A 26575-nucleotide genomic window follows, 5' to 3' on the forward strand; every position below is an offset into this window, starting at 1 on the left:
ATACAAACAGTAAGTTTTTTCCCATGAGAAAAAAGATGTCTTTTCTGTTTTAAAGATCCAAGTCCTCCAGAAAGCTGACTTGTTTAGCTCTAACACCAGTAAAATAAAAAATGCTCTCATCATTACCCCAAATCAGGATAAGAGCTGTATGTTTGTGCGTGCAAGCTCATGCACAATTCTGGAAGCTGTTGTACAAACACTGTTGTACAAACACTGTATGACTGTTTTATACACATACTGGGGAACATCAGTATCTTAGCTGTGTTTGTATTGTTTGCCACCCATATTAAAATATCGGTGGTCTCATACTGGATATAGTAGATAAACATTGTTTTTAAAATATAGTATGGGAGAAAATCCAGGAATATGATGTCATCAACAGAGGGATGAGTCTGCTGTGTTCAGGGAGGGGCAGTAAAACCATAAGTTAGACTCATTCATACTAGAGAAGGAGCTGTTCCCAGAGAGGTGTTGCACTTAACTCATTTGCATCTGCTCAGTGGTGAATTTTCAGTCAAGGTATGTTTTTCACTTCTCTTTCATATGAAAAGTTCTTACTATTTAATTTCAGTGTGGTTTGTTCTTCTTGGAAACCACTTATTGAATTCTTAGTATGTTTCTGGTTCAGTGACAAAAGAGCTGATATTATTATTGTTTCAGGAAAATGGAGGAGAAAAATAACTTTTGCTAATGTGATTTTGCTAATGTGATTTTTGTTGGGTTTTGCAGAGCTATAACATTTACAGAAAAATGCTTTATTTCAAAGTATCCAATGTATCAAAGCCACAGCGTGTTTCATCTGCCACAGATACTGTCCCATGTACTGGAGGGTAAGGATTTCTCCTATCCAGATTACACTTCATGTCTGTGATCACACCATGGGTGCCGTTTCTTTCACTAAAATAATCAGGAAGTACAAGCAGCTAACTTTGTTTGTGGCTGAGAAATTACCTACAAAATAGCAAGGAGAAAACAGAGTCAATTCTTTTCTGTACATGCTGATAATTTTGTCTCTGTTTATTATTTTGATTGTAAACTTTGTTGGGCAGGATGTGGAAGTGCATGTGTGTGTACCTTACACTGCTAACCTGTCTCATCTGCACTATTGAATGGCAAAGGCTAAACCTTTGAAACTTATACTACAAAGAAGAAAGGTTTTGGATGACATTTAAGCTGCATTATAAGGTTCTTTTAAAAATCTGTATGCAAATAAAGAAAAATTCAGTAAGAGCTTGACTTTTAAGGTCAATATATTACAATACCACTACCTTAGTAGTGGTATTGTAATTAGAATCATGTAACAAAAAGAGCAAAGGTTGAAATAAATGCTATACTTTCAGCTATTCCTTTTCCATTACTCAGTATCCTAAGCAGCCTTCTTAGTGTAATAATAGCAAATAGCCATAAAGACAGAAGTGTTCAAATAGCTAGCCATTAGAATTCTTCTTTTAACCATCTGTATGTAATCTTACAGATGCTGTCTCCTAAGATAGGGGTAGACTTTTATCTTAAACAGCTGTATATATTTTCTTAGAAACTAGAAGACAGTTAGCTGAGTAAAAGAAATCTCTATGTTCACATGACCCTCTAAGATTGAAGTATCAGCATATTGAGTAACATCACTCATATGACTTTTATCTGGTCTCTGATAATGTGCAATCATTAAGAAAAAATTAAGAGAAGCATCTTTGCACTCCAGGTTCATTTATACACTTCCAGATGTATTTCTCTTGTTTTCAGTGTGAATAGTGAAAACACAAACAGAAGGGATAAATACACCCAAGTTAATGCAGACCTTGGAATAGCAGACCAGAGACACCTCCAGAAAATCTTTGTCAGGTTTTCCTCTGGGCCTTTTAGGACATGTGAGAACAAGATTAATTGAGTTACTCAGTGTTACCTGAACATTTTGTACCGACAAACTAACAAAAGAACCGCCTTTCCTACTGAGTTAGAGCTTCCTGAAATATACATCCCATCCTTGCACAGGAAAACAGCTTTAAAAATTCTTGTAGCTATGTAATAGCTCAAGTATTTTCTCAGGCAGAAAACAAATGGATTTTGGGAGAATTTTAGGACATTCATTATGAAGACCATAAAATTTATTGTTTAAGAATAGCCAGTATTTGATAATCTGTTTTTCATTAAAATAAGGGGGTAAAAATCCCTTCAACACTCAAATTCTACTGTTTTTAAAGTCACAGTAGGAAAAAAATTCATATTCCAAGTCTAGGAAATCTTATCAAAGAATAGAGCTTTGTTTTCAAAACAAATTCTCTCTCAGTAACCAAATCAACTGCAAAAGCACACCTGAACCCATTAGCAATGCTAATCAATATAAAGTAAAAAAAAACCTGCAGGGTAAAATGCCATTTAGCTAAAAGGTCTACTTTTCTTTAAAACTACTCATAAGCCTTGTTCCCTTTTCATTCACGGTTTTTAAAACTCCCTCTCAGCACTCCATACAGATGAGTTTCCCCCTACCTTATCAAAAGGCTTAATTTCCTTCCTTCTTGCGTTTAACATACTTCATACATCGAGATGGAAAATTCTGCCTCTGCCTGGCTGATACACAGCTGTACAGGAGCAGGGTACTTTAAAGTGAAGGCAAAAGCTATCCTTTGCCAGCCCTTTCTGGGCTTTAGCAACGTGTAGTTACTAAGGAATCACACCCTAGAGCAGTCTTTGGCTGCTGACTCACAAAAGGGTGGCAGGCACATGGCTGAACCAGCTTCTCCCCTCGGCTGGGTGCCCCTGAGCAGGGATAGAGGGAGGAGAGGGCATCCCAGTGTTGTGCCAGCCCTGAGCCAGGTAGGCTCAGCCGCAGTGGGAAAGCACAGAGGATGAGAGCAGGACTTTAAATTTGGGCCCTGCAGGTTGGCTTTACAGAGATCAAGTTGTAACTGCTTGTGATCACCACAGCAGTGACACCTAGTTTGCTTAGAAGTAAAGATAATGAACTGGGACTGAGGGAGTCTGGTCATGGTCTAACACCCCAGTTAGGAGTGTTAAATGTTGGAGAACAGGCATAAGTGGGAGATACAGACCAGAGAAACACAAGGGGCAAAGCTGCCTGCTCAAAGCACCTATCTTCAGTCTGATGACAGGCAAGTCCAAAGCATTCAGACATTGTGGCAAAGCTGCTATATCAAACTTCACTAAAATACTTCAGGACTTTTGATGTTCCCTGAAAGGGTAGATTTGACTTACTTTTGCTTCTGTGCTATATTTAAGTTCCCTACATGTTAACTCCTTATCTTGATTCAGCAAGGTTGGGCTGGTTTGTGTGAACCCTGCAAATAAATCTGATCATCCAGGTTTGCAGATTCAGTAGCTTTGCACAATAAGGTATCCCAGAATGGTGTTAGTATTGCAAAGACACACTTCAGACTATGGTTAATTTGCAGAGAATGGAGCTGTCAAAATGCAGAAATCCACTTTAACCACTCATGTTATCTGAGATTACAGTTAAATGCCACAAAAATAGTGAGTGATCCATGGTAGAGGGCCAGGTCTTTTTAACATTAACAGGATTTATGCATGCATGCCCAGGGGCAGAACTGGTCACAGGTGCTTTTGCTGCAGTGTTCCTGCCTTGGCAGAAAGGAATAAGCCCTTTGGGACCGTGCCCCAGTGCGGAGGTGGTCTGTCCCTTTGCCATGGCTGTAAGATTTCCTATCAGCTGTCTGACTGACTGAAGGGCTGCTGCTCTGAAGTGTCATGGGTTACAAAAGAAGGACAGCAGGTCCCTCTACCCACACACATGGAACACAGCAATGTGCCACTCTCCTGATGTGAAGGGTAATGTGAAGGTCTACAGGCAGGCCAATAAACTGGAAGTGTTTCATCAGGTACCTTGAGCATTTTTACAAAAAGCAGCTATTAAGCCTTTATACTTCAAACCTGAGACCTGATCCTTAAACAAGTCAGTAGGATGACAGAAATATTGCAGTACCTGTTGCTAGATTTTTGCTCAGCTCTGCATGCACCTCTCACTTCCTTCTGCAGCAGTTTTTCCCTATAATAAGCCATATCCTACTCTGTATTATATTTGGATTCTGCTTAGATTGTAAGCTTGCAAGAGTTTTGCACACTGAATATCCCCAAAGCCTCTGGCAATCAGTGTAACACAGCCAGTATGTCAGTGCCTGCAGAGCTGTGCTCCTGGTTCTACCTGCTAGACAGCAGCAAACAGCTCAACAAGAAACAACAAGATGGAGGGACATAAAAAAGTCATACAAGTAGGCACACAGGCTAGATCCTCAGCTGGACTGACTGCTTGCAGTGCCCTCCAAGTCAGCGTCAGCAAAGTAATGACAAATTAGAGAAGATGAGGTCTTTTGGATGTATCAGCAGAAATGAGCCACTTGCTCACTGGTAGCCCGCTTAACAAACATATCATTGACACATTCTCTTTTTCTGGCCTTATTCTGCAGATGGAAAGGTCTGTGAAAGGCTGATTTTCCTAGCTGTGAAATTAGGAGATTACAAAAAATGTACGCCATACCCATTCCTTTACCTATCACATAGATTAACCTGGTTCTGGGACACATAATGCACTTCAAGTCCCTTTTTGGCCTTTGTAACTGTACAGCTTCAGTTCAACACTGAACTTCAGCCAATGAATCTTACAACCAGCCTAGTGTCATCAGGTTATGTATCATAACGGTCTCATCTCTGTCTGACACCTGAGCTCAAGGATGAATTTATATTTCTTTATTTCTTCAGATTGAGTCACCTAAAACAAACCCACTTGATGCTGTTTGTACTCTGGGGAGCCCTCCCACATGCTCCTCCTGCAGAATCCTGTTTTACCTGTTCCAGACCAGCTCACAGATGGCTGTTCACCTTGACATCACCTAGAAAGGTTTCTTGTGCCTGGTCCTTCTCTTGCTGGGAGTGCACACAAGCTCTGTTCTCCCTAAGTAAACAACAAAAGAGTAGATGAAAGGTGTGAGGCTCTGAAGGTGACCAGGAAATGTCTGCTTTGTGGAAATTCTCTCTCCTCTCTGTACACACATAGACATATGTATATATATACACACAAATATATTTAGAATTATTAGCATCTTGTCAGAGAAGTAAAATACATGTTCCTTTGCATATTCATGCAGTCCTGTCCTACCCATTGCTAGGGGGACCTCAAACCTCCATAACTTTCCTCCCAGATTTTTTACATTGTACAAAACAATCAGCAAATATTTTCATCAGACATTTCTGATGTGTCCATCTATTAGTATCAAAACACTCATGGGTGGATAAACAAGCAAAAGCAGTTATCTGCTTCCAGACCTGAAAACTGTTAGAGGTTTACAGTAAATAGCAAATTAAAATAAGACAAAGAATTTGGAATAGCAATTTACCAGAACAAGGAAACCAGTTTAAAACTTACAAGCTTTCTCCATACTGGTATTTTTTTCTCCTCTGTGAGTTGCAAGTTCATTTTCAAAATGATAATAGTGCAATCTAAATAAAGCAGTCATAATGAATCAGACATGAATGCAGTTCATGAATGGCTGGGATATTGGTCACAGAAGTTTTAATTTATAACACATGCTTTTTTTAAAAACAGCATGTGGAGGCAGGTCGTATAAGACAACCTCACCTTCTGATTATATCTTTCTTCTGAGAAACTTTTCTTTTTTAAATTTAAAATAGTCACCTTATAGCTCATAAATTCCAGTCAGCTGGGTCAGCAAAAGAGACATTTCCCAGAAATAGAAGGAAGTAGAAGTAACAAAGTGGAGACAGTTTTGTGTAGCTGTTTCCAGCAATGCTTTGGAAACAGTCTTTTTTGGAAATGTAAGAAGACAGCAATTAATTTTCTTCTACAATAAATGTAGTCTACAAATTGGCATTTAAATCATACTACAGCTAATAACTATACAGTATGGGATATCTGGAGTTCCATTTTTCTACTCTTACATCGTATATTTCTACCAATAAGTTAAGTAGTTTTCACTGCACACTGGTCTCTGGTTTTAAAAAAGGGGTTCAATGGAATATATTGATAAAGTTTGCCTTAGAATAAATATACTCTGGTTAATTAACTTTTAAAAATCAAAGAGAAGTTTGACTTTAAGTACAAGAATCAAACAATTTCAGATTTCTGACTATTTTGAAGCTGGGTAAAATATGGATCCAAATTGTATAAACTACCTAAGTTTTCTAGCATTTTAAATCAAAATCCCAGATAAAGCTCTCATAAGCCTGGCATATACCTGACTTAGGAAAGAATTCTTATTCATTGTTTGGTCTGGAACTCTTTTCCCTCTTGGGAAATTAAACTCCTCTTTTTCCCTTCTTTCCTTCCATTTCAACATTAACATTTCTCCTTCTTCATCCTTCCTTTCTTCCCAACAGCAGGGCTTCTCCTCTGTTTCACTTAGCAGCATTATGTTCCCTTCCAGAACTCACATCCGCTCATTTCCCCTTCACATCTTCCTGCCCTAAAATCCTGCCATGAGCCTTTGCTGCCTGCTGCAGAAAACTGTCACACACAATTCTACACAGTGCTTTCTCTTCTACCGTGGTGGCAAAGTGATGGTACACAAGTTCAAAGGGGGCATGATTAACTTAAATCAGAATATTTTTTTAAATTAACAAAGCTGGTCAGAAGACAGCATTTCTGTTCTAGAGAAAAACTGGTGAAGGGTCTTGACATTTTTAACAAAAGCAAGAAAACAAACCACGGAACAAATGCACACACAGAGGATAAATCTGCCTGTGAATGGGGATCACTGATAAGGGGTTTTGAAAGAGGCATCTTCGTTCTTAAGCAAGTGCCTGAGGGATAAACTGTAGTGAATTGGGCTCTTGCAGTCTCTGGGTTTTTTTTGGAACTACTCCATTTTGTAAAGGTATTAAATTCTTTAGTTGGCCAGAGAGAGCAAGAGTGGATCTGGGTCATCTGCTAAACTGTGAGCAATCAGTACATCTTCTCCTTTGTTCAAGATAAGAAATTACAGCTTTAAAATATTTTCTGTTAAATTACCCAAATCTTTTGTGAAAAATCTTTCTTTTAAAATCAGTTTCTCCAGAAATTTTCTGTTTTGATAGTCATTTTAATGGAAAAGAAAATTCCCCTCCTCCAACACTTTAAAAAGTATCTCCTACATAGCTGTAGTAATATGTGAGTTTAAGGTACCAGAAAACATGATCCATTAACTGTAGCAGAGCAGAGGGGCAGAATCCCCTCCCTCACCCTGCTGGCCACTCTGCTTTGGATGGAACTCGGAACACAATTGGCTTTCTGGGCTGCAAGCGCACTTTGCTGGGTCATGTGCAGCCTCTCATCCACCAGCACCCCAAGTCCTTCTTGGCAGGGCTGCTCTCCATCCCCAAACTTGTGTTGATATCAGGGGTTGTCCCAGCCCAGGGGCAGTACCTTGCACTTGGCTTGTTGAACCTCCTGAGGTTTGCATAGGCCCACCTCTCAAGCATCCCTTCTCTCTGGGTGGAATTCCTTCCCTCTGGATGGCATCCCTTCCCTCCAGTGTGTCAGTCAGCTGCATCACACAGCTTGGGTCATTGGCAAATTTGCTGAGGGTACACTTGATCCCGCTGTCTGTGCCAATGACAAAGACATTAAACCTTGTCTTTTTGTTAGCTTTGGGTACAGTAGTTCTTTGAAGTAAATGTAGCATATGCTAAGGGAATCTGTCTCTCTAACTAAATTGTTACCCTGTACTTTTTTGTTGGGTCTGACATTCTGGAAAGAGCAGATAGGACATATCTTCTTTGTGAACACCAGTGCTCAAAACCTGTGTATGCAGAGTGAAAAACAAACTGTCTGCACCAGGTTCCAGCAGAGCTCTGTCATCTCCTGTTGCTAACAAAGGAATAACAATAAATTAACACACCATTTAATTTCAGCACTGGCAAAGCATGCAAAGGGAAAAAAAATTGTCATCCAAACACTGACTGTTGTAAATCGACACTGTAAACCACACTACTTCTCAGCTGGAGAAGTGTCCTGAACCTTCCAGATCTCTCAGTGTTGAAAGTCATATCCATGTTTATACAGTTTAATCACCAAATCCCTTTCTGCATGTATTCAAATACTTAGTCTTTTCAAGAGAAACAGGGTGTATTCTCACTTAAGAACTGTTGTCAGTAGAGTTCCCCCAGGTTTTCAGTTGAAAAACGGGCTCCATTTGGATTATATCTAATTTTTATCTGCTGTTACTATCAAGAAAATTGCAATATGGTTTGAAATTCACTATAGTGTGAATTACACACCATTTCTAACAGTTACATCTGGTTTTGAGCTTTTCTCTACAATATATAGAATATGGTGATTTCTAACTATGCTCTCTGAAAACTGACCTCTTTCCAATTGCAAATACTTCATGTACTGGCTAAGTGAGGAGCAGATACACAAAAATAATATGAAATTACTGTCCCAGCTGCTCAAGAAATAACAACAACATAGCAGGACCTAGTGTTTGGCCTAGGAAGGACAAGGCAAAATGGTTTTCTAAAGTTTATAATTTAAGAAGTGAAGCACATTACAGACTAGTCTTCTCCTTCAGAAGGGAACTCACCATTGCTTGCACTGCCACACTCAGATTTTAGTTTTTAAAAGAATATGAAATTTTGAATAAACAAACAAACAAAATCCTCCAATTCTTTAGTAAAAACAACCTGCCATTTAGACAATGAATATCATGTCACACTTGTACTGCCTTCCATGACACAAATCAGTGATGCTGGGGATCATTCTCTGAGATGATCCATGAGAAAACCTATTCAGGAGGTTGAAATTTGAGTTTATAGTTTAGTATAGCTGTTGTCAGAAGATCTAAATTAAACTAGGACCATCTTCAGAAACCCATGCGTTAGAGGTGTTAGCCTGAATGTAGATAGCATCTCTTCTGAATTCCACCTGCTCAAAAATAAAGCTGTAATTTCACTTAAGCATTATATAGTTATAGTTAGATACTTTCTAGCCTATCCTGTTGTCAGAGCCTGAAGTGCTGTTTGGAAACTGCACCATTACCCAGCGAAGCTGTCCATATATCCCTGTGGTGAAAGGCATTAAGAAAACACAAGGCATTATTACTAATTTACAGGACAGATTCTGCCTGTGGCATCTTCTGTGCAAAGGACTCCTCTGCTTGCACAGAGCCATGCTGTGGTTCAGCAATGGAAACAGCAAAATAGTGACTGAAACATTTCCAGCTGCTGGAAGGGATGACTGAGGAGTTGCAAATGTGGTTTTCAGATGTAATGTGACAGGTTAAAATATTTTCTATGCTTTTCTAATTACAGCAGAGTAAAAAAATCAGCTACCTGTATGATAAGAAGTGAGGAAGGCAGTTGCTGTCAAAGTAATCAGTATTAGACTTTGGGACAACAACCAGTCAGTCCCACATACTGTGAGCTTCTTTGGGAGCTCTTTGCTATTGGAGACACTTGGGCTTTCCTCAAAGTCCACACCTGTGACAGCCAGTGGTAGAAATACACAGAAAATGCTGCATTATTGCAAATATGTGACAACAGTGTAAATATTATAGTGACTGGAGGCACTCAAGATGGCAAATCTCTTCTTTTTTCCTAAATGGCTACCAAAATGTCCTCAAGGTGCCAGAAGTAAAGTGCTTTCAGGGCACAGAGCCAGTCCATATGAAAGGCAAATCTCTCCATTAAGTATTTAATGCTCAGAGGGACCAATACTGACAAATGCTATTTGGCCATTAGACCTTCACATTTTTCCTAGTCATGAGAACCTAATGCTGCTACCCAGGGAAAAGAGTAGTATTTCAAATGCTAAGAGAAAGGTGTGGCTAAACTGAGCTGAAGAGGTCTGGTGGGAGTAATGCATCAAAGAGCAAAGCTTTAGAGGACATACATGTGCACATCAGTGAGGGAGCCGTGAGTGGATGTTTCTGCACTGCTGAACAGCTCTTCTGTGACTCCACTACAGCAAGGAGAACAAAGGAGCATCACTCACTTATCTTCTTGGGGAACTGGTAAGCCTCAGGACTCATAGCCTTTTCCTCTTATCATTCCACCTCTGAGGCTCTACTAATATCGTCCACTTCTCTCTGCAGGATATTCCCATTGTTCTCTGTAATGAAGATATCAAGCAATTTACTGGCATGGTTCATCAGTGCTCTTCTGTCTTTCATACTGAGATCAAGACTGTAACTAAATTAATTGAACCCCAAGAGCAATGCTGAGAACCCACCCTAGGAACGGCTCAGCTCCTCCAGCCCATGTCCTGAGAGCTGTCATCAGCCAGGTGAAAATTCACCTTTTTATTTTCCAGCTTAGCTGGTTTTGGCCTGGTTCTTGCAATAAGTTTGAGCTATCTGGGTTTCAGGAAAGGCTGTTTTCTAAAGCAGGAAATTCTCGCTTTAAGAAAGAAATATAATCTAGCTGCACAAGCTACTCTTGATATGATCACTAGCATTTTATTTCTTTATCACTGGATACCTTAGCTATTCACTGGGCTCAGGATATTGTCTGCCATTTGAGAGGTGCATTGTACTGTTTGATACCATCAGACCTGCCATTTCACATGGCATCAGACTCCTGCAATGGATATTAAATTGGTCTCACAATGCTAGTGTGTTAAGCACTGAATTTTGTAGTGGTGATGGAGTACAGAAATCCCTTGTCTACAACAGAAAATTCCTGTGGTGCCTGCAGAGCTCAGGGGACTAGATACAACCACCTTTGACTTCATTCCAATTTGGTAAATCTACAGGTCATATTATAAAACTCAGGAAGTTTATAGTCTCTTATTTTCCTTTGTACTTCAGTTAATTTATGCAAATTTTGATCATTCATCTTGGTATTCTGACACCATGAGTGCAGGAGTGTTAAGGAACACACAGGATTTCAGCCCCAGGACATGACAGGGTTTCCCAGCAGTCACTGACACCCAGCAGGGAGCCCTGCGAGGTTCCTGAGGCCAAGGCATGTTGCTTTCACGCCAAGCACTGCTTTGGCTGTTTCTCTCCCTGTACAAATCTGCAGTCTGGCTTGCAAGACAGCTCAGCTGGGGGAGATATTATCAAGCTAGGCAGTGAACCAGCTAGGAACAAGAATAAATTATGTTAATAGATGGTCATCTTCTCAGCAACAGATCCAATGTTGAGCATAAACTCTGCAAATCTTAAAAATGTAAGCAAACCACAATCTGATCATAGCTCCTGTTTGCAGAAGGCCTTCCAGGTAACAATAGAAAATACAAAACATTGCTTTGAGCCAAATATGAAAATCAAGTAAACAAAACCCAAAAGATCACAAGTCAGACATGGCAGCAGACAGACCTTAAGCTCAGTGATATGCTCAGAGCTTTATGAAAGCAATTGCTAACAAAGCTCAAGATAGCAGTATGCAAGAGTAGGCTGACCCAATATCACATACATGGGAAAACACAGAGGGCTGATATGACTCAGTGTCAGAAGTGTGATAAACACATGCACAAGCCTGACAGGGCTCACCCTATCTCTGAAAGAGCAGTCATAGCCTGTGACTCCCTGAGCCCTAACCTGAACTCCAGATGTGGGCTGAATCTTGCTCCATGCACAGTCCCCATGAAAATGTTCTCAAGGATAAATTCATGTGGATGACTGTTCTTCACTCCTGCAGGGCTTTTGCAGTCCCACTCCTACTGCAGCTCCTAGATTTCTCACTGTCCTGACACTAACCTAAATGCTAGTTGTTGGCTGAGCTCTGGACGATGAGCACATGAGCACTCATGGTTAACCTTACCTGCTCTCATATGGGAAATGCCAAAAAAACCAAACCAAAATATCCTGCCAGCCTTGCAGAGTGAGCTTGTGGTCAGTTTTCTCCTGGTTGAATATTTTCCTTCTCAGTTTTCCAAACATTTTGAGCAAACACACCACAATACAGACAGAAAAAATGTAGATCCAGCTGTTACTTGTGTTGTGTAAGATTTATGTGCTTTGCTGTTAGAGTCAGAAAGTTATCATCTCAGTTCAGGGACACACGAGGCTTCTGGTGACTCCTGACACCAGGCTGTGGAGCAGAGTCACATTAAATCTAAGGGAGAAGGAATTGGGCAGGTCCAAGAAGATCAAAATCCTCAAGAATTAAAGACTTGAGAAAAGCAGCAAGTATTCACAAGGAGAGGGAGAAGGAGTTGTGAGATTAACATTAAAAACCTCAAAACTGATGATATTTCCAAAGATGGAAGATTCAGATTCAATATTTGTTTAAGTATATATACTAACTGGAAATAGCTTCATAAAGTTAAATACCTCATTCAACGTTATTCAATAAGCTTGTGGCCTCTTAGTATACAGGTGTGTGAATCACCTAATTTCCAGATTTTATCCCAAGTTAAACAGAATAGAGATTTGGAAATAGATCTTTCATCTGCCCAATGACTACAAAGAGAGGAACAAACTGTCTTATGTTTTTTTAACACTTACATTTAAGACCTTCATATACTTCATTTCTTTGTAGACATATACTGTCTTGAGAAAGCTGGAGATGAGGGAACAATAACTCTGTAAATCAGAACAGCTTAAACTTTCTAAGATGTTTGAACAGCAGAAATCAAAGTGTGTGCTGAGAGGAGGTGAAAGGCAGTGATACCTTTTTTCAGAGCAGTTAGATGCTTTTTGAATTAAACTTCTTTTTCTGCTTGTGAACTACAGTAATAAAAGTGGCTGAGAAGTACAGGAAGTTTTACTTCAGGGTAGTTCTACTGTGTTTACTAATCCATCATGTACAAAAGGGAAGGGAAAAACTGCACAGCATTAACATAATAGAAATCTTCAGGAAAACAAAATGCTAAACCAGGTACTCAGCTCTAAATTTAACTTAGAGAATTGTTGCTGTGAGCATGTCACTGTGCACGTTTTGTATGTATCACATTTGCATTTCCTGATGGCCCCACAGTTGCAGACCTCCTTTACTTTTATTGACAAACCCTCTCTAATATTAGCAGAAGGTTTATTTTTGAAAAAGAGACAGCCGAGGGATTTATCCTCATACTTCATTCCTTCATCCAAGCTGTGCCTTGATATGATATGCTTCATAAGAACTCCAGAGCAGTGTTCAATGGATTTGGCATTTCCTATTACTTATTTGCTTATACGCTTCCCTTTTTAATTTAATGATGCTTTGATGTGGACTTTCTCTGCAAAAGGAATGTCCTCACTCTGTGTATGGCCAGCAGCAGTTTTGCTGGCGTGTATTCTACAGTCCAGGATCTGTGAAAGATTTCCATACAAGAGGAGTTACACAGCTCCAAAGAACAGCCCAGTGAGTTTACACATGCAACAAAACTGCAACTGAATCTTTGTAGCAAGAGTCCTCCACCTAGTCCTTGTGCTCACCACTGACTGAATGTGCCCATGAAGCCTTATGACAGCCCATATTTTCACAGGAGATACTGAATCCACTCCCTTTTGTAAAGTACTCTTAGTAAAATTACTGCTTACTTATTACAATAATACATGGCATTTATAAATATTACAATGGAAATGATAGATGATCAGAGCTGTATGGTAGCAAATTTCTGATTAAATATGTGTTTTCTCTTCTCTGTAAATCTGAGAATGAAGAGGACATATTTCTGCAAGGAAAATGGTTAATTTAAAAAGTTATTTCTTGCTGAACAATTTTAGCATACACTGCCCTTGAGATAGTTATGTAAAACTAAAATATGTATGGCCTTTATGTCAGCTTTGAGGAATACAGACTTCTCAGGAATGAGAAAGGTTCTGGGAACAGGCAGATTTTTAAAAGGTCAGAAAGTAAGCAAAAAGTAGTGTATGGATGTAGGTTTGGGTTTTTCTCCTAGATAATAACTTTGTCAGAAGAAACTCAAAAGAATAAAACCAAAACCTTTGCCTGTAGTTCATCTACGATAGCTGTTGTTGAGGTACCACAGAGCTTTACACAGCATTCCTGCACTCCCAAAAGACCAGCAGAAATTTTCCTTAAAACCAGTACTAAGTCAAGGTCCAATACATTGAGCACTACATCAGACTCGTGTTCATTTAAAATATGGACCTAAGCCTCCTTTATTGTCTTTTTTTAATTCTTAAAAATCAGAAACTCACATTTTAACCATTTCTTCGGAGAGAAATCAGCAGCTTATCCTTTTGATCTCTGAAAACTTGGATTGTTTTAAAGGACTAATTCCCAGGAAACTTTCCCATATCTTCTTTTGCTATAATTCTGCATTTCATTTCACAGCTATAATGCTCTATTTCATAGTGTCTATAATGCTCTATTAAGCCTAAATATTTGCTATTTTCACAGTGGAGTTATGCTTCCCATGCTCTAATCTTAGTGTTAACATCAAGGGGTAAAGGAGCCCCTGCAAGGTCTTGGGTGCTTCAGAAACTCCAGGGTGTCTTGTCTCCAGAAGATCTCTCAGAGGTCCTGTACCATATACCAACCCCATGCAGATACCCCAGACAGCCTGCACTTTCCAAAATGCCAATATCCAAGCACCTGAATTGCCTTCCAGGTACCTGGCTACCACTTTCCCTCAGAATCACCAAATTTTTTAATTGCCTCTATACACACTGAATGCAGCTCCTCAGGCTTTCTGTGCAAAAAAGGCAAAACTCCCCATTAATATGCCAGACCAAATTGTCAACAAATGTAGATTTCTATTTCAATTTCCAGTTCATGCCTCCTGCTTCACTGCCTGAATGTCTCTGCTTAAGTATTCCAGACCTTTTTTTTACTCTGGGATATTCTTTCTTTTCTAACCACATAACTGAAGCACCCTAATGACCAGAAGGGTAAACAGAACAGTACACACAGGTTGAAAGCTGGCTCCAGCAGCCCAGTGTGGCACATGGTAGACCTGATGCAGAAGACTAACACAGCACATTTCAGTTGCCAATATTGGCCTCTCAACTCCTGGCTGTGCAGGCTCTGCTTTCCTGGTACCCAGGCTGTCTTGTTCCTCCTGATGAAAATCTACTAATACAAGAAAAACTTTTCTCTGGTTCCTTCTGTGACTTAGATGAACCAGTTTTGTGTCCCAAAATTAAAAATAATTTTACAAAAAAATACTTTAGGGAAGGCCAGTTCCCATAGCACTCTCAACAAAATCTGCACAGCTTCCTAAGGAACCTTGCTGAGCAAGGGCACCTCAGTGAGGTAGAAAATTCCAACAAATGAGGGCACTTGCTGCTGAAATTCAGCTTTAAGTAACCAGGGACTTGGTTTAGTGGGAGGTTCCCTGCCCATGGCAGGGGGGTTGGAGTTGGATGACCTTTACAACCCAACCCAATTCTATGATTCTATTTTTTTTTTTTTTTAAACCTTAATCCAACTGGAATTTTCATTTATTAGCACAAGAAGCACAAATTAAGGAGTTTAGGATAATGTGGGTTGGAAAGTCTGTAGGCCAACCTCTTGCTCAAAGCTGGGTCAGCTACAAAATCAGACTATGCTACTCTGGTCTTTTACAGCTGGGTCTTTGAAATTTCTGAGGATTACAAGGCTGAAATTTAATGATTTAGTGGCTGGAGAAACTTGCAGATTCTGTGTTTTGATCCTGAAAGAGGCTCTAATGTTAAAAATATTATTTCTCACCTCAAATTAAGTAGGATTCTTGTACTAAATCTACTCTTTCAGAATGACAGCAAAATCCAGCTCTGGTGACATTTGCAACATTTTAGAGGCCATCTTTAGTAGATTATCTTTAGTAGAAAATTTTCTAAAATATTGATGGCAGCAAGTAGGGATCAAACACGGACTGACTCAAACATCATCACCAAATCTGAACTAAATCAAAATTTTATAATGAGATGAGCCCTTTCCCTTATACAAAGGTCCTGTGATCAGAACAGTACTCTGAACCAGTTCATATTTTCCTTCTTCTTCCAGTTCTCACCACAGTCCAACGATGCTGTTCTTATCCATTTCAGTTATAACTATTTTACACAGAGATGATACCCTTTGCCAGAATCATCACAGTTATTGACTGGACTGTATAAAGACCATTGAAAAATAACATACCAGGTTTTGAAAGCTAAAAAGTATAGGATATTATTTTTAGGAAATTATAACCCTGGACAGTTTAAAGTAAGAACATTCAAGATTTCCAAGTGGAAAAAAAAGCATTTTGCAAAGTGCTTCATTGCACTTGATTGGATTTCTGCTCTCTCCACACCTTTCTTTAGTTGGAATTGAGTGGCTTCACCTCCCACACAGGGAGAAAAATTAGTAGCCTCTTCGCACCTTGGTCTCATTGTTATTGAAATAACTACTTTCACAGAACAACATTTTCCCCCCACACCTTTTTCCTAATGTAGTTGATGTAGATGCCTTTAATGGTAACTGCAGAACAATAATTTCTTTCCATGGTGGGCTTCAAGCTTACACAACAAATAAGATCTAAAACTTACACTTTTGAGAGGTAGCTCCTCTGTATATTTTCTTTATTGCCTTAATTTTCTGGCAAACTATGGAGCTGATTTGTGTTTAAAAGAATTTTTTCTTTTACAAGGTTATTTTTGTCCCAGCCAAGTTCCTGAATCTGGTTCAACATGAAGCCTCATGAACCACGAGAGCAGCCGTAAGGTGAAAGGGACAGTGAAGGGTGAATGAAGAGCAAGAAACCTTTAAGTTAACACTGCCACAGAAAGTGTCTGCTGATCTACAACCTCAAAGATGCTAAAGCCCATTAGGGATTCATTATGCAAAGATTGGATATTAAAAATTAATGTAGTGGGATCCGTAAAAGCAGAACGTTTTAGGAATGTTTCCCATACTTCCTCTACCTCTCCAATATAAATAATGCCTCCACAGTAACACACAATTAAAAGGACATTCAAAGAACGTTTCAGAACATGTTTCAGAGATTCCACAAGAGTGATATAATTTTGCCTTCCTATATTCATCCAGCCAAAGATACAAAACCATTGTGAAGCCAAAGAGAGGGGTACGAGCTGTCCCATTGGGCTTGGATTAGATGGAAACAAGAGTCTCAATGAAGTGGGGATAGATGACAAAGGTGATTTTTTTCAGGAGTAAAGGTTGCAAGAAGACCAGGTTGAAACAGAAGCTTTGAAAATAAACCTTATGGAGGAGATATAGAATTTATAAAGAGGATGGGTTGCCTGTATTTTTGTTGATACTAAATTCTGAATGTTAGAGTCCACCACTGTCGCTCAATCTTCCAGCACACCTTTGGGTTCTTGCTGAGCAATGCCTCTGCTTATGCCATTCCATCATATGTCCTTCAGGCCTGCTAGACCTGTTGGTGTGGAGCTGAAGGAGAAATTATGCATTGAGATTGTTTTGTTATAACCTATTACTAAATGAAAATCCTCCTTTTCCTTGCAAATAGATGTTCTGCAACCAAATCCTCCAAAGCTGTTAAAATAAAACTTACCTTTCTTGGCCAGCAAATACCTGTCTGATGGTTGCAAATGAGGCAATTTAGGGGACATCCTACAGCCTCCTAACAACTTGCTGAATCTATCAGGTTTACACTCGAAGCTCCTGAGGGCAGCAGTGACACTTAACACAAAGTCAGCAGGACTTCCAGGCTTCCTTGCACAGACCACACTGTGGAACACTTCCCTTACCTACAGCAGCTTTTAAACTCCTGCTATTTCCCACTTCAGTCACAGCAGATCTGTCAGGCAGATACCCTTTTTCCTCTTATGGCTCTGGCAACTCTTGTGTTACATTTACTGTAGCTTTTGCCTTAGCATGAAGAAGCAAGGCTGCCTGGCAAATCAGAACCACCAGGGGACACTTGGCTGCCCAAGCTGGGCTCAGAGATCTTCAGGACAAACTCACACAAAAAATACAAAGCATTAAAGCAGGCTGGGCTCTGCACAGAAACAGACAGTCACAGGAGAGGCTGGGGCAGCCCTTGCTTGTTTCTTTCTGTAGCTAACACGTCTTCTAAAAAATCATCATGCCAGAAGTCAGCCAGTGCCTCTCTGCAGCCACACCTTCAAATCCATATTTTTTCTCCCAGCTTTTCCTCTCCTCTGTGCCACTGACACCCAGCTGTACATGGGGCTGTATGTATGTATGCCAAGCCAGCTGTATGTATCCAAAAACACTTTTGGCCACTGACAGCACTTAAAGCAAACCAGGTAATTGTAAAATTCTGCTAAGGATGCTACAGACTAGGTGTCATACCTATCCTTTACTCAGCCTTGCTAAGAAATTCCTGAAATAAATGGAAAATTTAGCTGCTTTCTAGGCAACTTTCATCATGAATTACATCCATCAAAGAAATTCCTCATTTGGAGAAGACTAGTGGGGCCCTGGGCCCACTCTATCCTTTGCCCTTGCAAACCAGACTGTGTAGGAAAACATCAGGACTGTGTACCTATGCTTTTTAATATTCTCTCTTTTGCTCCAGCAAACCATATTATAGCAGTTAACATCATAAAAGCATTTATCTGTTTTAGGCTCCACCTCTTGTCTCTGAGGTCTAAATTAGCAAGGTTAATATTGCAGCAATCTCAGAATATACTAATTACAAATTTCACACCTTGTTTCTGCAAAACATGTAATCAAAGTCACAACACCTGTAAAATACGCATTACAAAGTCCCTCTCTTGCTCCCACAGAGTAGATTACTGCAGGTAACATTGAAATAACCTGAATTCTTATTACACATTTCAGAACTTGTCCTTGTATAAGACATGACTAAGACCATCATGAGATATTTAGTTATTCACTGTATCTTACCATACAGAAAATGTTTAGCATAGTACAAGGAAAGATTAACACTGGTGTCATTGCTAATAAAGTCAGGAGTTCAGTAGCTGTAGGGCTTCATCCAGACCCAAACTGATGGTGAAAATCATTCACCTGAAGCAGCATATCCCATTTGGGGAGTAAAACTGTGCTGGAGCTTGCATTCATCCAGTAGCAGCATTAACTGATCACTGACCTTTTTCCCCCTGTCCTTCCATTCCTTAGCTCATATCTCTTGATCCTTAGAGGACTTTTTGTTCCAATTCATCACATTCCCTTTCTTTTCTTTCAAGAACTTCCATAGGCCCCAGCATGTACGGCTGTAGCAGGGGACTTTCCTTCCACATTCTAAGATTAACTGCTCTGCTGGGCTCCAGGTGTTATCCTCGCTTGCTGACTAACTCCTGCCTGGCTTCTGGCATGCTCCCTCCAGTGAAGAATGTGTGGGTCAGTCCTTGAACAGCAGAACATCCCGTGAGTTTGCCAAGAGACGCCAAGGTGCCTTAGTGACTCTGCCCAGCCCTCAGAGTTTCAGGCTATGGCACTGGTGACCACCACCTTTTTGGAGTCTTTCTCCACCTGCTTGTAATGACAATACAACAGTTGATTAATCCCTTCTTCCCAGTCCCTCTGCAGGGGTTCTTCACTTGCAGCATTGGCAGGATCTGGCCAACACCCAAAGTATCCCCCATGACCCGACCCCAAAGCCTTCAGCCTTGGTGAGGGCTGGCTGCCACCAGCATTGGCCAGGACACAGCTGCCTCCCACACAGGGCACCCTGAACCCCCCTCCCATCAAAACCTTGTCATTTGTTCCCAATGCTATTAGCAAAAAATACTCCAGAACAACACGAGATGATGACTGGCAGTGGCTTTTATAGCCTGTCAAGGAGGAGGTAACTCACAACAGGAGGTGGACTCCATCAGGTTCAAATTGAGCCCCCACAGGAGTCCCTCAGAACCACTAATGATAGATTACTTCAGCTGGGCAGTATTTCAATTGAAACTGTCACATAAAATCTTATTGAAAATCCCTGGTGAGATATTAGGCTTGTCTTGCATTGCACTGAAAGTATTTGTAGAAAATGTGTGAAAGGATCACATTTATTTTCACTGAAATATGACAAGAAAACAGCAAATCACTGCCTTCTCTAAGCTGTGGCTTTGTCGATAATTTATTCAGCAATCACATACTTCAGATGCTATACAGAATAGCATCAAGCACATCATTTTAACCCCAAACATTAGGGTTTGTAAATTGATAATTAGCATATTTTATCTTGTTCACTCCCCCATTTCTAGCAATGCATTATGGAAGGACTTGAGCTAAAGACCAAGGAGGCAGGCTGCCAGAAGCCCCATGTCATGGACTTGGTGACATCCTAACTAGTCCCTGCACACTGTTCCTAGACCACAGTAATACGATAGAATTAACTTATTTTAAAGCATTCTAGATTTTTCCCTTCTAAAACCAAAATCAAAAAGAGATTAATTGCAGAGAAAATACAGATAAATCAATAGGCAGTTTTGGAGTTGCTATTTGTTGTAAATTAAATTCTGTAAATGAATGTAATGAAAATCACAGAAAAAGCCAACATGGCCTTTATGACCACTCTCTTAAGTACGAATGTTTATCTTGTTAAATATGTGCATACATCCAACCTCAAAGCATAAAATAATGCACTTATAATTTTTTTTTTTGCTGGTTCACAGCCTACTACCAGCAGAAGAAACAATTTCTGATAATTTCATCAAGCAACAGAACTTCTCTATTCCCAGATGACCTCTTGTTGGCCATCCATTAGTATTTCACTTCCCACGTGTTTTTGTAATGAAAAGTGCCAGCGTAGAAAGAAAGAGAGACTTGAAACTGCTGTTTGCAATTTGTTAGTGGCATCTCTCACAGCCACACATGTTGGGCTTTGAGATATTTAAGGGCTACAGTGTAACACAAAGTACACAAAATATGACCACCATTTTTCATCAATTCTGCAACCAATAGCCAAATTTCTGTATGCATATTAAGCACCCACAATTACCAGCCAACAATTCCAGCAACCAGAAAACAAATGAGAACCCTCATCCTTTCAGGAATGGCAAGTGTCCCTTTTCACTGTCAAGTTACCAATTGAATAGGACAAATGTCTTAATTAAAAATACATTTGAAAGTCTTCCAATCAAATGATAATATAAACAGTGGTTATTATAAAGACCTGGGAAAAGACAGTTTTTCTGTCACTCAGTCCAGAGAATTATATGTGCTGATCTGGGAAGCCAATCTCTCATTTGAATAATATCTCAGCATTCATTATCCAAGAGCACCAGAAGAAAACACAGTTAACATTTTATCAGTAGTGAGTGATGCTGCACACTCAACTTCTGTTTGGTTTTAGTAGCATTCAAGTACACATCTGACATTTCTGCCTGTAAATAGTTCCCTGTAAGATCCCAGGCTGTTCTGATCTGTAGAATGTTTACAGCATTCTGGTTTTCAGACTGTGCTCTTGTACCCAAGCTGGCTGACTGCAGCCTGACTGCAGGCAGGTCCTGGCTTATATGATGGCCACCATCTCTGCCAAACTGCCAACCCACCCACCGTGCACTTCTTAAAACTGAGCTCTCTTGTGGAGTTGTACCACTTATCACTTCTGTGACTTGGCTGCAGAAAGAGTCTGTAACGCAGAGACAGAAATACGCGGACAATTTCAGTGCGAAGCTGAGAAAGGCACGCTGCTGGCAACCACTGATCCCACAGCATTCTCAATGCAAACTAGAGCTGCAAACTAAATGTCTGTTTATAGTACAGTCATAATATTTGGAAAAATCTATGGTGTTCTTCAGGGAGGAAGCACCACTGAATTCCACTCAATTCTTGCTCTGCAGGGGAGAGTGTAAAATGTTGCAGGATGTGACACAGAAATAGCAGCTTTACCAAGAGCAAACTGAGACCCAAGGTACACCTGTCCTTTAGGAGACCATGTCTAATGAAATAAAAAGATAAGAAGACAAACTAATGATGAACATCCTCAAAGAATGAACAAAGACTTGCTGCAGCTCAGTTCTGGTGAATAAAGGCTGGTAAATGTTCTCTTCTGTTAACCCATTCATAACAATGTCTGTTGTTGCTACATCCCCTCTGTTTCACTGGCCTAAAATTGGTCCAGGCAGTCCATAGCAATGCTGCCTGTGAAACATTCCACAGGCATGCCCTGTGTCTATCAAAAAGCAAATCAGGGAGGTATAAGCCGGTTCAAAAACTATGCTTCTAGGACATCAGGAAAAGCAGAGACAGCTCTTCTTATAGTGTCTTTTGCAGCAATGAGCTAGATGTAGCAATCTCATGTCACCTATTTTTCTCTTCACAGAAATGGTTTCCATCACAACTGAAAATGTTACACAGCTGTACAACACAATCACCCAGGAGCTCAGAGTCAGTACACCAGATTTCCGCAATAATTCAGGAGTGCATCAGATAAAACAAAATGAATGTGTCAATGCAGATGTATGGAAATGGCTACAGGATTTTCAGCCTGCATTCCTCTGGTTTATATTTATTCTGGGATCAATAGAAAATTCCTTTGTGCTCACCATCCTGTGTTTCCACAAGAGTAGATGCACAGTGGCTGAAATTTACCTAGCAAACATGGCATTTGCTGACCTGATGTTGGTCTGTACTTTACCCTTCTGGGCCATTAATATTTCTAATAATTTTCATTGGCCTTTTGGCCTGTTTCTCTGTAAAGCCATCAACATTATGAGTTACATGAACTTATATACTAGCATTTATTTCCTGACACTAGTGAGCATTGACCGCTACCTGGCCTTGGTGAAAACCATGTCTCTTGGACGGATGAGACGAACTGTCTGTGCCAAATGGAATTGTTTTGTAATCTGGACATGTGCATTGCTCATTTGTTCACCTACAATGGTGTTTCGAAATCTGAGTTATTTGAAAGAATACAACATCACAGCCTGTGTTCTTCTTTACCCATCCAGCTACTGGGAGCTCACAAACAACTGCTTGCTGAATATTGTGGGGTTTGTGTTCCCATTCTGTGTAATTACCTATTGCACTGTGCAAATCATCAAAGCCTTACGAAGCAGTGAGCTACGAAAAATGAACGTAGTCCAGACAGAGAGGAGAGCCACCATGCTGGTCCTTGCTGTGCTCTTGCTGTTCATCATTTGCTGGCTTCCATTCCAGATCAGCACATTCACCGACTCAGTCCGTTACTTCTCACCCACACTCAAATGCCTGGAAGACATCAATGACATACTGACCCAGATAGCCACGTACTGTTCCTTTAGCAACAGCTGCCTGAACCCAATCTTGTATGTGATTGTTGGGAAAAACTTCCAGAAGAAGGCTGCGGAATTCTACAAGGACTTGTTCACGAAGAGGTGCAGAAAATTACAGTCTGTGCAGATGGAGAATTCCCTGGACACTTTAAGAACTTCCATTTCAAGCGAATACCCAAAGAAAATGTCTGTTTTGCCATTACCCCAATAGCATAATCTTAGGAAATCCTTACAGGAAGAATGCCTTCTAACATATCAGTCTCTGCTCCTCCCCATCTGCTACAAGTCCACAGAGTAAACACGTACTAGTGTTCATTATATGAGGGAAAACAATGGTTTGATCTTTTTGGAAATTCCATAAAGAGACCTGCTTCTAATGTTATTGGATGTTTTTCATGACTGAATCCTGTTTTGTAGCTTACTTACATTTTCGTGACTGAATAATATTTGGCTCATGTATCATTTGGATTGTTTGCATTTCTAAGGTGTACATACGATTCTCTGAACAGAGCCCCAGTAGAGAAGCTATTGTCAGGATTGTGCAGCTACTTATGGTACCCATAATAGTGTGTTAGATAAGATTTTTGATCTGGGAGAGGCTTGTGTTTGAGTAAGTTCCGTTAAGTGAATCCATTTTTAGATGTGTCCATCTTTTGGATTTTTAATTTCTCTCTTCAATCATCCAAAACTCTCCAATTTTTTCATTGACAAGCAGTGCATTTTTGCAACTGCTCCAGTTAGTTACAGATTTACATGAGCAAGCGTGTATGGAAAGCAGCTGGAAAAAAGGTAAAGCAGTAGTGGAAGGGAAGCTGCATCCAGCTGCATGCAGTTAGCTGAGTTTTCTTTGTAGAAGATTCTTTACCCCTTCTACCTTGGAGTGAAAGTATTCCTTTACTCCTTTTGAGTGAGCGAATGCTATTTACATTCACGCTTACACTTCAGCTCAGACACTTGGGTTTTTAGTATTCACAAAGCATAATTAATGTTTTTAAATGGATATATAAAATCTCAGCACAATTGGTATAATCTCACAAGCTGAAGAAACTGAGAATATGAAGGAGAGCATCACCTAACTACATTAGAAATCTAACTGAAGATAACAGGGGTCTTGAAAGTTCAGAGTATTCAAGAATGGCCTTTTCAGATTCTAGTAATACCTACATTTTATTTGTAGAGTTAATCTGTGAGATTTTAATACAAGATAGCCTTTCCCTAATTGGACTGTATTTTTGATCTAAGTTGATTATACACATAAGAAAGCTCATAGTGTACTGAATTGTCTGTATGCCCTTTAACCTCTAGGAACCTTGATGTAAGTGGAGTGGAAGATGATCCAGTGTATGCTGAAACTAACAGTCTTTTTTTCTTTTTAAAGCACTTAAGGTTACAGCTTTTAAAGTCACCAAGGGAAATGAAGTTTGGTGACATAAGTAAACTCAGACTGCAACTACATGGTCTTTATTCATTAGAGCTGGAGAAATAAAGTTCATTTAAGATGGGAAATTTGTACTAAACCTTCAAATAACTGAACTGAGAATTAGAAGTGTGCAGGCATGCTTTAAAGACTATGGTTTTTAGATCACCCTATGTGATTTATAGGCAATTTCCATAGCTTTTCTTTGATAACCTAGTATAATCCTATGTCATAAATACTTCTATTGCTCATCCTTTTTATTGTCTGAAGCAAGAGGGACAACTATGACAAAACACTGCAAGGCTTTCTGTTATATCCAGTGTTATCACATTGTCTCATCCATGAGCATGCTGTTCAAGCAACCATTACACAAAAGGAATTCCATGCAGAGGTTATTCAGGCAACAGAAGTTATTTCTGAATATTTGGTACTGAGTAGTAAAATATCAAAATGTTATTGTGTTAACATCACATTCATTTAAATAATGTAAATACATAGACACATTTTTTGCTATGCAGTAAGCATGTACAAAAGAAAATAAAGTACTTTGAGAAATGAGACTTCCTGGCATTTTCTTCTCCAGCCTGTATCCTGTTACTAAGGAATGATTTGTCAGAAGTTCAACTGTTCCAGCTATTTACTTCACCTCCTGTTACACCAAAGGAAAGTGAGCTGAAACAACAGAATTTTAGCTGCTTTGAGATCTTTCTTTTCAGGGCCCATTTCTGAGTGGTGCTGACCATCCTTGGTCCCTTTGGAAGTTAAAATCTGAATTAAGGCAGCTAAGGGTACTGAAATATTTTCGGAAGCTTTTCTCTGCCTGCTGATAACTCAAGGTCCCATGCAGACACCAGCAACAATGGAAAGCCCCTGCAGCAGCTTCTGCACATCACAAAACAGAGACTGTCACAGACTGTTTAATTTACGTTTTACTGACTTTTCAGTGTGATGGCATGTTTGTGGTATTCACATGCATCATTTATACAGGCAACAAAAAACCCCCAAGAAATAAAGTGTAACATCCAAGCTCTATCTGACCTACTGACAGTTTCCAGTCACACTTTCTCGGTTCTGTTCTCAAAGAATCATAACAAAATATGAGAATAACTTTTGGTAAAATTAGGTCAGACTTTGTCCTGAGAATTTCAGAGCTGAAGATGCCAAACAGTAATCATATAATCTTTTTATTCCTCTTCATCCTGTCCCCATTGTACATATTATCCCATCTTCTCTTTTACCTGAGGCTGCCACAACTGTTATCAAGACTTTTGCTATGCAAATTCCTGACTCCCGATTCAGGCTGGCAGAAGTGGGGACCATCCCCAGAGGAATGGCCAGATGATGTTTCTGGCATTCAGCGTTTACAGGCAGGAATAATTTTCATTTCTCCACTCTCATTTTTTCAAGTGGATTATTGGCTTCACTTGAAATGAAAAATTAACAGTTTAAAAGCTGTTACACAAGCAGCTGGTTCTTGCTGCAGACAGGAGAAAGTTGCTCTTTTTTAGGCAGGGTTTCGGTGGAGAAGTTAGGATCTTGGTTCAGGTCTCCCAAATCCCTAAGCAGCCTTTAGCCATTGAACCGTCCTTACACTCCCTTCTTCCATCAGTGCATTGCTGGTTTTCCAACCTATATTGGCTCCTTCCTATTTTGCTGTTTCAAGCTCTGGAAACTGTAGTTAGTAGGGCTTGATTATTACCACACTGTGATGGTACCAGGATCATTCTTTGGGAATTTTAAATAACTGCACCAGAGTTTAAGCTCCCCTTAGCAATCACTAAAGAATATGTGAAGAAATCCAACTAAGCTGAACAAAGAGTTTTACATCAAAAGGTCATATCAAAAACTTTTTCTGCTGCTTCAGAGCAGATGAACAGTTATAGCACATAACTAAGCTGATTTGCAAACCATTTCAGTAAAGAAAATCAAACTGTTTAAACATGCTGATCCAAAAAGATAATTTGGCCCAACTATTAAAGGTTCCAGCTATCTTAAGAGGATGATTTTTAATGGCTGAACTGGACTAAGAGACAGAACTCTGGAGACCTTTGGGATTTTTGACATTTGTGTACTTTGTAATGTGTGTAATAATCAAGCGAAGAGTCTTACCTCCAAGTTCACCAACATATTTGTTTAATCATTCTGATCAGAGAGGCTTAGTTAGCATTTGTAAATT

The 26575-nt window shown here is 39.8% G+C and overlaps 2 protein-coding genes across 8 annotated transcripts in view; both read left to right on the top strand.

The window, feature by feature from the left end:
* Window positions 1-443: 443 nt before the first annotated feature.
* BDKRB2 (bradykinin receptor B2) lies at window positions 444-24946 on the top strand. 6 transcript variants are annotated; one of them, XM_069018199.1, is made up of 4 exons: window positions 457-519; window positions 10056-10246; window positions 21567-21637; window positions 22049-24946. In XM_069018199.1, the coding sequence occupies exon 4, from the start codon at window positions 22051-22053 to the stop codon at window positions 23191-23193; it is 1143 nt and encodes a 380-aa protein (XP_068874300.1). In that variant the 5' UTR covers window positions 457-519; window positions 10056-10246; window positions 21567-21637; window positions 22049-22050; the 3' UTR covers window positions 23194-24946. The 6 variants fall into 6 exon arrangements, with proteins under 6 accessions (XP_068874299.1, XP_068874300.1, XP_068874297.1 ...); XM_069018196.1 differs by lacking the exon at window positions 21567-21637; XM_069018197.1 differs by lacking the exons at window positions 457-519; window positions 21567-21637 and adding an exon at window positions 9148-9974.
* BDKRB1 (bradykinin receptor B1) overlaps window positions 452-26575 on the top strand; it is a 33719-nt gene continuing 7595 nt past the window's right edge. The window contains exon 1 of one of the 2 annotated variants that reach the window (XM_069018204.1): window positions 452-519. The gene's annotated coding sequence lies outside the window, so the exon portion shown is untranslated. The remainder of the gene's footprint in view (window positions 520-26575) is intronic. The other variant, XM_069018201.1, reaches the window with a different exon arrangement.

This window comes from Aphelocoma coerulescens, chromosome 5 (assembly GCF_041296385.1).
Source record: "Aphelocoma coerulescens isolate FSJ_1873_10779 chromosome 5, UR_Acoe_1.0, whole genome shotgun sequence".
NCBI lineage: Eukaryota > Metazoa > Chordata > Aves > Passeriformes > Corvidae > Aphelocoma > Aphelocoma coerulescens.

Coding starts and splice junctions, on each gene's coding strand:
- BDKRB2 (XM_069018195.1), top strand. CDS start 773: ATGTATCAAAGCCACAGCGTGTTTCATCTGCCACAGATACTGTCCCAT. Junction 831..22,048: donor ACTGTCCCATGTACTGGAGG/GTAAGGATTTCT, acceptor TTCTCTTCACAG/AAATGGTTTCCATCACAACT.